At 45.3% G+C, this 14,670-nt stretch overlaps 1 protein-coding gene and 1 pseudogene across 1 annotated transcript in view; both read left to right on the top strand.

Annotated features, from left to right (window-relative positions):
* The window catches only part of ANK3 (ankyrin 3), a 299,966-nt gene that overhangs the window by 122,989 nt on the left and 162,307 nt on the right, over window positions 1-14,670 (top strand). Inside the window, exon 7 of the mRNA XM_057530616.1 lies at window positions 1,010-1,108. Within this exon, the coding sequence (XP_057386599.1) occupies window positions 1,010-1,108 (99 nt within the window). The remainder of the gene's footprint in view (window positions 1-1,009; window positions 1,109-14,670) is intronic.
* Window positions 3,041-4,306, top strand: LOC103013308 (SWI/SNF-related matrix-associated actin-dependent regulator of chromatin subfamily D member 2-like; annotated as a pseudogene).

Raw genomic sequence — 14,670 nt, 5'->3', positions numbered from 1 at the left:
ACAGTAGTTTGATTACCAGGGCTTTCTGCAGCTGAACCTGGTGTTTGAAAGGAAGTATGAGGAAGCCTTGAAACGTAAGGGTGTTTCAATAGCGTTCTGTGACATGAAGCGTTTTGACACTTGAGAAACTTATCAGCTACACCTAAAGCTGCAGACAACCCTGTCATTCTACTCATCTAGGATTGGTTCTTTAGAGTTCTGCGTGACACTTACCCTCAGTGGTGTCAGCAAGATGAAAGTTACCTCAGAAGGGGACCCATATGACCCACCCTTGACAAGAGTCAGTCAGATCGCTAGCATGGCTGAGAAGCTTGCTAACAATTTAGAAATGCATCTAGTTCCTATAAGGTTGAAATCTTTGGGGACTAAGTGAATCGCTGCATGTTTTAGCATTTTTTTTAAGGAAGTAAAATGACCTTGGTATGAATAATCCAGAAAAATGGGTTATCGAGTAGGCATTTGCTAATAGAGAGACCAGCTTGTCGATTTCTTTATGAAATGCATTCACCATGATTCAAGACCAATTGTAATAGTACCTCTTCCCCCCAAATTGCTTTCATCGTTAAAATTGGCTTTTGCTGTTTGTTAATTTGACTCTATATTGAATATATAAAACAAGTTAAATTTTGACAGAGTTTCAGTGGACAATTCTATGAATAATAAAACCGTGGTACTAATCGAACTTTCTTTGAGCTATCAAGATATTTCTTGTCATCCCTATTTTGACTTTTGGAAACATTGGCTTCTGTGTAGTTCTGCTCCTGGATTACTAAAATGGCTCAGTCTCCACCCTTGGCTCCTTCCTGGCTATTCCTCTGCCTGTGAGTTTGGCATCTCTTTGAAATCCTATGAGCAATTGGCACTAACGGAAAGAAACCTAGTACAGAATGGAATGTGGACCGCGGCATATTTTGCTTCCTCGTTTTTATCTGGGCAGGGTTATGGTATTAACATGTCAGACACGGGGCCGGCAGGAATCAGCTGAACGTCTGCTCTGTTTTCTTTCCAGAGTGGCTTCACTCCGCTCCACATAGCTGCTCACTATGGAAATATCAACGTAGCCACGTTGCTGTTAAACCGAGCGGCAGCCGTGGACTTCACTGCACGGGTAAGAGTGCTGCATGCAATCTGATGTGCGCTTCAAGCATTTGAAACAATTCTTAACCGTCCTTCCCCAGCATGAGGAGGAGGTCGAGACAGATGACCTCCAGGGGTCCTCCCAGTCAGTGGAAGCTGTGATGTCTACTTATCCTAGCGCGTTTTCTTGCTTGCATACAGGTGTGCCTATTTCCTAGGAGGAAAAGAAAACCAAGATCGGGGTCGGGAGTAGGGGTGGGTGATAAATATCTAAGTGAACATATAGAAAATGTGATTTAAATAATCGTGACTGGAAACTACAAACTGTCCCCCAAGTTGCAATTTCTGAGACTGTAGAAATGGGTCGGATTGGCACTTCACAGTGCTCTAGAAATCAGGGTCTTGATGTTCCAGGTGGGAATGAGTTGGAATGTCTGGATAAGGCCCAAACTTTAGAACCCAAATAATAGAGGCCACCTTTTGCTCTTATCTTCTGTCCCCCTTAAACTTTCAGAATGAGTAACACGATTCTGTAACCTGAGTAAGCTCATAATCATAGGGAAAGGAATTACTGTGTCGTGTGTACTCCTGGACAGCAACTCAGACATCCAGAGTAAAATGGCCCTGAATGTAAACGCTGGTCTAGCTCTAGGCCTGATCGTCTGCAACATCATCAGAAGTAGAAACAAAGTAGGAAGCAGAATAGAGAAGTGGCTGGATGTAGGGACTCAGGATTCAGACGCCCTGGGTTCCAGTTTTGGATTTAACTTTTCTTTCTGTGTCCATCAGTTTCCTCATTGGTAAGATGACGTTAATATGGATTATGAAATTAAATAATAAATGGTGATAAAAAACATAATATCGGCACTCCTGCACTGGGTCACTGAGAAATAGGAGTGAGCATACCCAGAGTACCTAGCGCCGTGCCTGACACACCAGCACCAGCAGCGCTGTAATTCTGCACATAGCATTTGAAGTATTATTTTTGCTAAACACCTCACTTGTTAGGGGAGAAGTGGCAATAGACCCGATAGAGAGAACAATCATAATACTAGTACTAGCAGCAGTTGTAGCAGCAGTAAAAGTAATACCATCTTTGGGGCTTCCCTGGTGGCGCACTGGTTGAGAATCTGCCTGCCAATGCAGGGGACACGGGTTCGAGCCCTGGTCTGGGAAGATCCCACATGCCGCGGAGCAACTAGGCCCGTGAGCCACAACTACTGAGCCTGCGCGTCTGGAGCCTGTGCTCCGCAACAAGAGAGGCCGCGATAGTGAGAGGCACGTGCACCGCGATGAAGAGTGGCCCCCGCTCGCCGCAACTAGAGAAAGCCCTCGCACAGAAACGAAGACCCAACTCAGCCAAAAATAAATAAATAAATAAAATTTTTAAAAAAATGTAATACCATCTTTGAAGCAGATGCCAAGCTGAGCATTTTTATCTCATTTATTCTTACATCAAGAAAAGTGTTCCTTATCCTTGTGTCACAGAAGGGGAAACCAAGGCTTAGAGATAAGAAATAGCTGGTCCAGATCACAGAGCTGGCAAAGGAGAAAGGGCAAATTTCAGCCCCAAAGCTCTTCACCCCTCCAGTCTTCCGCCTCCATCCGCGGATGTTAAGGGTTTATTTTTCTTTTCCTTCTTATAATTCATTAGTTCTATAAAAATTAATACGAACTCAGAATGGGCTAACATAAAAGCTATTTCCAGGGACAGAGCGATGTCGGGCCGCAGCCCTGGGAGCTCTGCCTCTGCCAGCGGGACCCGGCACGCTGCCCGGACCGGCGCTCAGGGGGCCCGGGCCGGCTAGAGGCGTGGGGGGCCCCGGGGCCCTACGGCGCAGTACCAGAGGCCTGGCGGGTCACCAGGGAGCCGGATGCCCATGACTGGCTTGCAGGTGGGACCCCCTGCAGGCTCCCCATTTGGCACAGCTGCTCCACTTCGACCTGGCATGCCACCCACCATGATGCACCCATTCCGAAAACGCCTGCTTGTGCCCCAGGCCCAGCCCCCCCGATGCCTGCCCAGCGCCGGGGGTTAAAGAGGAGGAAGGTGGCAGATAAAGTTCTACCTCAGCGAATTCGGGAGCTTGTCCCAGAGTCTCAGGTGTACATGGATCTCTTGGCTTTTGAGCAGAAGCTGGACCCAGACCATTGCTCGAAAGTGGATGGAGGTCCAGGAGGCCATCAAAAAGCCTCTGACGCAAAAACGCCAGCTGCGGACTGATATTTCTAATACGTTCGGTCCCAGCAAGGCAGAAGGTGATAGTGCAGGAACCGCAGGGACCCCCGGGGGAAACCCCGCAGGGGACCAGGTGGCTTCCTGGGAACTCCGAGTAGAGGGAAAACTGCTGGATGATCCTAGGAAACAGAAGAGGAAGTTTTCTTCAGTCTTTAAGAGCCTCGTCATTGAGCTGGACAAGGAACTGTACGGGCCTGACAACCTCCTGATGGAGTGGCACCGGATGCCCACCACCCAGGAGACAGATGACTTCCAGGTGAAACGCCTGGAGACCTCAACGTCAAGGGCACCCTCCTGCTCATGCTGGATCATCAGCTTCCCCATTACCAGTGGGACCCCCGACTGGCGAGGCTGCTGGGGGTGCACACACAGACGAGGGCTGCCATCATGCAGGCCCTGTGGCTCTACGTCAGACACAACCAGCTGCAGGACGGCCACGAGCGGGAGTACGTCAGCTGCAACCGGTACTTCCGCCAGATCTTCAGTTGTGGCCGCCTCCGTTTCTCTGAGATTCCCATGAAGCCAGCCGGGTTGCTGCAGCATCCAGACCCCGTTGTCATCAACCATGTCATTGGCGTGGACCCTAGCGACCAGAAGAAGACAGCCTGTTATGACATTGATGTGGAGGTGGATGACCCGCTCAGGGCCCAGAGGAGCAATTTTCTGGCCTCTACCGCCAATCAGCAGGAGGTCGCCTCCCTTGATGTCAAGATCCACGAGACCGTTGAGTCCATCAACCAGCTGAAGACCCAGAGGGATTTCATGCTCAGTTTTAGCACTGACGCCCAGGACTTCATCCAGGAATGGCCCCGTTCCCAGCACGGGGACCTCAAGGTCATCACTGATGTGACTGGGAATCCTGAGGAAGAGAGACGAGCTGCTTCCTACCGCCAGCCCTGGGCCCAGGAAGCAGTGGGGAGGTACATCTTTGCCAAGGTGCAGCAGCAAAGGCGGGACCTGGAACAGGTGCCGGGAATCCACCTGACCTAACTGCTCGGGGACCCCTTCCTTTCTTCCCAGCCCTGGAGCTCCCCCCTTCCTCAGCCTGGAAGGGGACCACCCTCTGGGGCACAGAAATGAAGGATAAGGACGGGGTGAGGGTGTCTCCTGTCACCCTCTGCTCCCCAGCTTTAGTCTCATAAGTGTAGTGAGAGGATTCCTCGTTGCTTAGTCCCCAGAGCCTTCCTACTTACACGTCGGCTTTAACTGGATTCTCAGCAGAGGCCTCCTGTGCCCCCTGCAGGCAGGCCCAAGTAGGACCTGGGGGCTGTGCTTTGACATCGCAAAGACCCCTGGCTTTGCTTGTTTACAGACCCCCTTGGGGCGAGTGTCAGCGCTGGCTCTGGGGAGCTGGGCGAGGAAGAGGGGCACAGCTCACACTCTTCCTAGCCTTTCCAAACCAAAGTTCTTTGCTATTCCTACCAGCCCAGCCTTGCTGCTGCTTTTTTTTCCTTTCCTTTGGGTATTTGCACTATTCGTGGAGCAGGTTTTTCCATGCAGGAGCCGCTTGTTTTGCACAGGGGAAAGCTGGGGTTTTTCAGGGAGCCCTACTTGGTGTCTCCTTCCTTATTTTCTTTTCTCAGTCTATGCAAGCGGCTCTGGCCGCCATCGTCTCCTGAGAGGCCAGAGGGCTGCCATCCCAGCTCTTGGGCCCAGGGGTAACGCCTCCTAGAGGGAGGGCACGCTAGTTCTCTGGCGGGGCCTGAGGCAGGGGTGAGTGAGCTGGGGGAGGGCAGGGGGAGGGCAGGGGAGCGGAGGAGAGGACTGTTGTTCCCCTTTGGAGCTTGGGAAGCAGAGTGGGCCTAGGGCTTGGCAAGTGCCACTTCTGGCAGGTTTGGAAATTTCCAAATAAATCTTTGTTTATTGGTGGCAAAAAAAAAAAAAAAAAAAAAGCTATTTCCTATCCTGTTGTCATCAGCCTGCTAAAAAGCCTTTATCAGTTGAAATGAGGCAGCTCATGTCACTCCAGAGCCATGTTCTTATTGCACTAACAGCATCCTGGGGTTTCAGCAGCATGGCAGACCCGAGGCCTAGTGTGACATTTTGAAGGACAAAGTTAAGTACTTCTTTAAGTCATGTATAAACAGGGCACGCCGATGTGAAAACTGAAGCCCGTGTCTGTAAGATGCATTCTTCTGCTTTTATATCTCTAACTCACAGAAAACCTCATTAAGTCACATCTTCTAATTAGGACATTTGGAAAATTCATGTCAGGGTAGTGTTTGAAGTTTTGCCTTTGTGCCATTGTTCAGAAATTTCCTGATGCTCCTGAAAATAAGAAGATTGGGGTAATGTTTAAGCAATTTAAGAGGACAAATTGCAGTATTTTCAGACTCCTTCAAGCAATTCGAAGCATCCATTTACATTAAAACAATGACTATGGTAATTACAAATGATGCTAATTTATTGATTAAAGATCAGTGGACTCTATGGAAGATAAAAACACACACACACACACACAAAAAGGTTCTGAAGAACCTAGGGGCAGGACAGGAATAAAGACGCAGACGTAGAGAATGGATTTGAGAACACAGGGAGGGGAAAGGGTAAGCTGGGATGAAGTGAGAGAGTGGTATGCACATGTATACACTACCCAATGTAAAATAGCTAGCTAGTGGGAAGCAACTGCATAGCACAGGGAGATCAGCTCGGTGCTTTGTGACCACCTAGAGGGGTGGGATAGGGAGGGTGGGAGGGAGACGCAAGAGGGAGGAGATATGGGGATATATGTATACATATAGCTGATGCACTTTGTTATAAAGCAGAAACTAACACACCATTGTAAAGCAATTATACTCCAATAAACATGTTTAAAAAAAAAAAGTGTAGACCTCAGACCCACGTTGTTACGTTGTTAACCTTGTCTGAATTACCATATGTGATTTAAAAGTCACATTGTGCTTTTGTTTAAAATATGTTAAAATTCAGACTTTTTGCTGATTTGGAAAAGCATTTTCTCCAGACATTCCTAATTAACAAGGCCTCAGCATTCTGAACTGAATGCTGCAGTGGAATTTAATCATACTTACTAGGAGGCCTGTACTGTTTCTTACACCCTACAACACATGCTTCCCTCTGTAGTACGTGATGGATGGCTTGCAGTAGGATGTCTGAGCAGAACTGGTCTTCATGAAAAGCTTAATCGGAGGCAACTGCTAGTTGCCTCCAGAAACCCACTGTAGGTTGCAAATCTCCAGTAATTTTATTATGTAACAATCCAGCATTTAGCCTTTTGTATTACAGAGACCTCTCCCTTCCCAACTTGAATGGGGTCCTTCTAGGTCAGAGTTCTCTCAGGGATGTAGCAGGTGAAAGTAAGATGCCCTAGAACACAGATGGGATCAGATTTTGCCTGGTCAAAACAATAAAGGAGGGATCATTAAGCCTCAGTTGCTAAGAACTATCTGCAAAGCATAACCATAAATCATATGCTTCAGGAACTGGGTTGAGATAGAGGTATTGATTAGAAAGTTAGGGGTCAAGTTAAAAAATGACCGCAGCAACCTTTGTCTTAGGGGGGCTGTGATTTCTCCTTTCTTGCTGGGACAGATCATTGAAGAAAGGCGGATACAGTCTTGTAGTTCTTTGTGGGCTGAGGGCGTGACCTCAAGAATAGCTACCTGCTGGTGAACAGAGCTGGGGGTAGGAGTAGGGATGACCCTTCTGGAATCATTTCCTGCGTGTAGTGCATGTGCAGATACAAGGCAGAGCCAAACGCGGTGTGACTAAAGGGAGAACACAATAGAATGGATTGCTTTCTATGCTTCTTTGTAGTGCTAGCTAATTTAGGCAGCAAGAGAGCAGATCCTAGCCAGTGGTGAATGTATACCCCCGAGCAGCAGTGATGATGGTAACTGATTTATAGGATACTTACTTGTTCTATTAACACCTTTCCTTAGATTTTTATTATAATGTGGATTTTGATTTTTGTGTTGTAATTTTGCCATGTTTATGTATTGCATAAGATCTCCTGTCTGACATCTTAAATATTTCCTTTCGGATTATCCAGACCCGTTCAGCCTCAAGGGTCCACTTCAGGGAGTTAATAGAATAGCTGCTGAAGACTGCAGCGCAGTGTCAGCGTGCTTCATTCTCTGAATTGTGTCTGCTGAGATGGCCTTGACACCATCTGAATTTATGCGTGACCCTTGCTCTCTTAGCAAATCATCCTAGCTCTCTTGGGGAAGAGAATGTCACTAAGACACACCAGCGCTGCCCCTGAGTATCATTCCAGTAAGGAGCATTTATGCACTGGAGTAGGTAAAGGCCAAATTATATTATTGGATGCCTGCAAAATGCCTTTCATTGAAGAAGATAGATGAATACTTTGCTGGCTAAGACATTTTTTCATCCAATATAATGGACCACCTAACTTAATCTGCACTCTTGTCATTAACCTTTCTCTTGTAAATTATTATTTAACTTCCCATTTGGGGAAGATAATTGAATAAAATATCCTTCTATTGGTCTTGGTATGTAGTACTTTTTTGTTTTGATCTCTGAAAGGATTATGGATTTATGTGTTTGAGTGCTATACCTCATTTGTTTCCAAAAGGATTTCAGGAGGTTTACAGATTAAAATATACAAAGTAAGACATGTAAGGATAAAATAGAAAAAGTAAATGTTACCAAGCAACTGGAAAGAACCAGTGAATACAAATGGAGAATAAATTTAGGCTTTAAGGGCTTTGATACATATAGTAGAAAAGGAAGCACGGGTTATATAGTTTTCACTTTTTGACAAAGGAAATCTTAGTTATCTATAGAGACAGTTTTGTGTGTGTGTGAAATAATTCAAATGTGATTTTTATATCATGTGAATCATTCTATTAAGAGTGGTGAGTTTCCACAGACATAGAGAACAGACTTGTGGTTGCCAGGTGGGAGTGGGGGAAGGAGAGGGATGGATTGGGAGTTTGGGGTTAGCAGATGCAAACTATTACATTTAAAATGGAAAAACAACAAGGTCCTACCATGTAGCACAGGGAACTATATCCAATCTCCTGGGATAAACCATAATGGAAAAGAATATAAAAAAAGAGTGTATAGGGCTTCCCTGGTGGCGCAGTGGTTGAGAATCTGCCTGCTAATGCAGGGGACACGGGTTCGAGCCCTGGTCTGGGAAGATCCCACATGCCACGGAGCAGCTGGGCCCGTGAGCCACAACTACTGAGCCTGCGCGTCTGGAGCCTGTGCCCCGCAACGGGAGGGGCCGCGATGGTGAGAGGCCCGCGCACCGCGATGAAGAGCGGTCCCCGCACCGCGATGAAGAGTGGCCCCCACTTGCTGTAACCGGAGAAAGCCCTCGCACGAACCGAAGACCCAACACAGCCATAAATAAATAAATAAATAAATAAAGTAGCTATAAAAAAAAAAAAAAAAAAAAAGAGTGTATATATGTGTATAACTGAGTCACTTTGCTATACAGCAGAAATTAGCATAACATTGTAAATTAACTATACTTTAATTAAAAAAAAGAAAAAAGAGAACAGTTTCATAGTTGACAGTACCTTTAATAGCTACATTTCAAAAGGTTCAATTCCTACTACCCCATACTGCCTAAATCTCCATCTGTGAAGGCGCCTTGCCCAGGAAGGCTGAGACACTATGGCCCAGGTACTTAGCTGTGTGATGTTCTAATTGTGTGTGATAGAACTTGGCACGTGTGCCACAGGTCTGTGACTAGTTAACATGTCCAACTGGACTGCCTTTCTCAAATAGCAGTTGTTTTGAACAAAGCTTTAGCAGGGGCTCGGCCGCATTTGGAACTCAATTATGTCATAAGAAAGGCTACTTTATCTAAAGTTCTTAGATAAAGGCTACTTTATCTGAAGTTCTTAGATAGAGGCTACTTTATCTAAAGTTCTTTTTGTTAAAGTGAGAGCAGTGGTTTTAGACAGTTGAACTCCTAAACCTGTTGATGGAAACATACAAGTTTCAGATTTTACGTTCTGCCCAAATAAGAGGTCGACATGGGGTCAGCACATGCATAAGCAAAACGACGTCCGTGGATAAACATTATCTGGAGATTTCCTTTCTCAGTTAAATTCATTCTAGCAAATATTAAAGAACTTCTCCTGTAAGCTAGACCTGGAGGTTCAGGCTCAAGTAAGCCACTGACCTGACGCTACTAATTTGTTGAGGCCCCTATGTACTCAACCGTACCAAAAAGTCTCTCTCTCTTAATTCCCCAAAGCACAACTAAGTCTTGGCTATAGGGCCCAACAAGACTTCTCTAAAAACTTAGGGATTGATGAAGGGAGTTCAGAGCAGAAAGGCAGAGCTTATTACTCAGGCATATAAAGGAATGAAATAGTGCCATTTGCAGAGACATGGATGGACCTAGAGATTGTCATACAGAGTGAAGTAAGTCAGACAGAGAAAAGCAAATATCATATAATAATCACGTATATGTGGAATCTAGAAAAATGGTACAGATGAACTTATTTGCAAAGCAGAAATAGAGTCACAGACGTAGAGAAAAAACTTATGGTTACCGGGGGGAAAGGTGGGGGAGGGATGAAATGGGTGATTGGGGTTGACATATATACACTATTATGTATAAAATAGATAACTAATGAGAATCTACTGTATAGCACAGGGAACTCTACTCAGTGCTCTGTGGTGACCTAGATGGAAAGGAAATTTTAGAAAGAGTGGATATATGTATACGTGTAACTGATTCACTTTGCCGTACGGCAGAAACTAACACAACATTGTAAAGCAACTATATGCCAGTAAAAATTAATTTTTAAAAATGAGATTAAAAAAAAAAAAGGCAGAGCTGAAGGACCTGTTCTGGATAACCCTGTCCCCGAAGTCCATAGGCTATGACCCCTTCCTCAGGAAAGGGCTCCCTTGTGAGCCCCCTGAAGCCACTGTGTTGGAGAGTCTCTCTTACTTCCCTCAGCGAGAACCCCTTTTACCAACACTACGTCTCTTCTGACCAGAGTCTAAGCCCCTTAACCTAGTCTCTGGTCCCGGAGAGAGGGGGAACCCCGTTTCCTCTACACCTGGGCTCTCTTAATTCAGTAGCCACTAACTACTGAGTACTAACTTTAATTTAAATTAAATGTAAACTTCTATGCCTCATTCCCCAGAACCACACTTCGGGTGCTCAATTTCCACGTGTGACTAGCAGCCATTGTATTAACACTGTACACGTAACATTTCCATCATCACAGAAAGTTCTTTCGGACAAAGCTGAGACACCATCAGTCTCAGGCCTCCTTCCCTTCAGTGTCATAATTATCTCTAAATGCAACTTTCCCCTCCAAGGAAAGTGATGCTTTAAGTAGAAGCAATTTTACTCCTAATAGACTTGCCCCTTTGGGCTCTAAAAGCAGATTGGTGCCTTTCCCATTATGTAAGCAGAGACCACCATGACCAACAACAACAATAAAACTGAAATCTTCCAAAGAGGACTAAAAGTACTTCTGGCAACTTGAACATAGTAATTTCTCCCCAGTTCATGCCATGGAGAGTTCAGAAGTATCAGAAATTGAGGTAGGTCTCAAGAGAGGTCTCCAATTGCCAGAGATTATGCCACAATCACTTCTGTGAGCCCTGTTTTTTAATCTGTGTAGAAGATGCTTGTATCCTGTTCCTCAAAGACGCTTTCTCTGACCCCCTAAAATAGGTCGCTCCCCTCCTTGCCCCAGTGTGTGTGCTCATCGTGCCCTGTTCTTCCTCTCCCGTGGTTGGCCTTGAAACTTAATTCTGTGGGAGTGTTTGTCTTGCACACTTTGTTTATTACCTAAGCCCCTTGCAGCCTGAGATGCCTTATTCACCCTCTATCTCCAGCTCCTCACATGGGACATCTTTCCTCACCTGGTAAATATCCTCTTTCCAAATGCTTACCACATTCCTGCCTCTGTGATAATGACTTTTAAGATGAACTTCATCTTTTCAATCCTCTAGTGAAGGACTCAGCCATGGAGAATGTGTCTCTTGCCATTTAGATTTTTTAAGAGAGGTAGGCATTTTATTTCAGAGAACCATTCCTCACGGTACTGTGGGAAAGCAGGACCTGTATTTTTGCTGCCTGGCAGCCCTTGATCTGCCTCCATGAGTGGTACCTTTCACATACTGATGGAGCTGCATTCCATGAAGCCAGAGGGTGATACCATGAAAGCATCCAGGACCTTGCCTGCCGCAGAATAAGTGCTCAGCGAATGCTCATTTTCTTCCTTTCTTCTGTAGGTAAAAATGTGTAGTAATCATGATATAAAATAGTCGTGATTTGAGTATTTAGTAAGTTCCAGCTTCTTTGTTAAGCATTGTGCGTGCATTAGCTGAACAGTCCTATTCAGGCTAAAGTAGAGGTGTCGTGAAATACACCTCACACACCCTGTGCTTCACTTCCCCTGCAGGACTTTGAGTTCCTCAAGGAAACTACGTGTTATTACACATTTTGGGATCCCTGGAGTGTAACCCAGTACCTAGCACTGGGAAGGACTCGATATATATTTGTTGAATTCAAGAGTGAGTCAACAAATAACTTCCAGGTCTCCTTATCCACTATTCCTGGGCACCCAGTACCTATTCAAACCTGCTTTCCTCAAGCCCCAGTCCTCTCCCTGGTCTCTCAGAATTTCAGGTTGAGCTTCACTTGGTGTTAGGGACCCACTTCCCAAACTGATGGGAGCTGCATTAAGGGGGATGGGAAATCCATAGGATTCTAATAGAGGGGTATAGGCAAGTGCACCGAACCCGAGTATTGAATGTCAGACACTGAGAGGCAAGTTGATTTGAGCAGCTGAGAGTCTTGTGATTCAGCAGTGTAGTGGACCTTGGAAGACACGCCTAGAACAAAGGGCCAGTCACCAAGGTCTGCTGCCAGGCTTTGTTCAGTTAAGGGTGTTTGAAGCAGAGCCTCCATTTCTGAGCTATCAAAGCCCAATCAAGGCCACCACCAGCCAGTGCAAGGAAGGACATCAGTCACTTGAACATGGAGAAGAGGTGAGCATCGCTTCAGCAGGAGGGTGACTTTTGTAATGTTTTTATAAGGGTCCAGGGCTTCTGGAGACACTACTGTAGTTTGTGTGGCGATGCCATTGCAAATACGTTTTAAAAAAAAATATTTTCCCTGCATTATACAATTTATTTTTTAAATAAAATACAATAAAGCAAAAGGAAGAAAAGAAAAACCAACCATAAGAGTCCTATTTTGTTAACGTTTAGATGTCTGTCCTTATAAAGCCCAAACACACACACACACACACACACACACACATTCATTTTTATTGATACATATTTTCAAATATAATATAAATTATGTTTATCTCCTAGTATAGGTTCAACAGCATTAAAGACATTTTTAATGGGTTATATAAACCTCCTTTGGAAGGAAAATGGAGATTTGGGAGCATTTAGCAAAGGAATGTGAGTTCTGGAAAAGTCGCAGTGTGGCTACTGCAGTAACCATATTCTTGTTGCCATGGTGATATTAACATCTCAGGAAGAACAAAACCAGTAAGTAAGCAGAGGGCAGAGTGGTGGGAGATAGACCTTTTCTAGAGAATTGCTCCATGCATGCCATGCAATCTTGTTCTCTGCCGTTTTCATTTAATCCCCTGAATGCCACATCAAAGGAGAATCTCCTATGTAATTTTTTAAAGGAATGTCTTTGTCTTAAACCCATTAGTACATTGGAGCTTATTAACATCCTGCCCTGTGGTATGGGATCTGTGTTGTTGTGGTCTGAAGAGCTGAAGTTTCTAAGCTGTAGCAGCCTAGGATGAGGAGGAAAGTCCTCAGATACAAGCTGGAGCCCTGGCTCTCATCCTGGCTGTGTCATCAGTCACTGATGTGGTCCAGGGCAAGCCTCTTCATCATGTAGGCTGCCTTCTTCTTATTAGCCAGGTAGGAGAGAGATCAATCAACCACAAGCCCTTCCCTTCTGCCTGACCACCTTATCTGACAGGGATGGAGGCCTTTCGCAGAAGAGAGTAGGGATAGTACAGTGTCAAAGCAAACAGCAAGGCAGTCAGACTGCTGGAGTTCCACACTGGTACTATGGCTTACTTTGTGTGCTCCTGGGCAAGTTATTCGTGCTTCTTCAGCTTTGTCATCCATAAAATGGGTCCAACAATAGTACCAAATGCATAGCATCATTGTGACCGCACGAAATAATCCATATAAATTGCTTAGCACGTGGGTGGGCCAGGGTCCTAGCCATGATTGTGCTGGTGGTGGTGATTAATGCTTACATCTGGGAGGAGACCCATCAGTGTAAGACACATTCACCTGTCAAGCGTGACACACGTCAAGCAAGTGACATCATGTCAGCTCTCTAGAGTACTTCTGGAGCTAGTCAGAAATGTTGCGTCCCAGAGTGTTGGAGTTACAGTGTTTGCATCGTGTCTGTCAGCATGAGAAGGTCAGCCTTTACCAAACGATTAATATGACATTGTCTGAGACAGTAAGAATGCCAGTAAAAAAAAAATCATAGAAATTGGAAGTACCTATTTCCCTTTGTTTCACTTTTCCTCTTTGAATATATGCCCTGCTTCCTGCAATGCTGTAGAATTGTTGCTCTGAGAACATGTTTAAATGACCTGAATAAATCCTGTTTTGAAATTCTGTGAAATAAAGTTCTATTAAGGTAGGAGTTGGCAGTGCTCGCTCTATTCATTTGCACTTTAATAGAGAATAATTCGTTCACTGTAGAATTTTCATTTCCTCCACTGCGTCCCTCCGCTGAACGTTCGGACCATTGTTCACACTCCCTGTTGTCAGGAGGTGCACTTGGATGAGCTCAGATGCACCCTGGTCCCCTCCTGGGCAAAGTAGTTCTTTCATGAGAAAATCTTGCTCTTCTTCCTCTGGTGGTTTGAAGCATATACAGGAAGGGCGAAGGGGCACCTAGAGTGAAGCGTTTAGGACTTTGAAGAACCAAACGTTGCAAAGAGGTGAACTGGGGACACATGCGCGATCCTTTATTGGCTGTCTCACAAATCGAAGCAATAGGTTCCAAGAAAACAAGTTCAGGTAGGAGATCAGCATGGACTAGATAGTTGAAAAAAAAAATTGAAAAGCTAAGCTGTGATGGACATAAAAGGATTAGAATCAGCTCCAGGAAGTGGAGACTGAGGCCCATTTGCACGTGTGAAATGAGGCTGGAGATGAATGGCGAGTCCAAGCCTGCGGGAAGGGACCCCCCGAACCCCTGGCTGGGCTGAGGGCACTGGCCTGGATCCTGCAGGTAGAAGGGAGTAATTGCAGTGTTTTTGGTTTGTTTGTTTGTTTTTGAGATAATTGGCATGATACATTATGTAAGTCTGAGGTATACAGTGTGTTGGTTTGATACATTTGTATATTGCAATATGATTACTACAGTTTTTGTTAGCTAA

The sequence above is a fragment of the Balaenoptera acutorostrata genome, chromosome 16 (assembly GCF_949987535.1).
Source record: "Balaenoptera acutorostrata chromosome 16, mBalAcu1.1, whole genome shotgun sequence".
NCBI lineage: Eukaryota > Metazoa > Chordata > Mammalia > Artiodactyla > Balaenopteridae > Balaenoptera > Balaenoptera acutorostrata.
The sequence above is the reverse complement of the archived record's forward strand: the minus strand, read 5'-3'. Positions and strand labels throughout refer to the sequence as shown.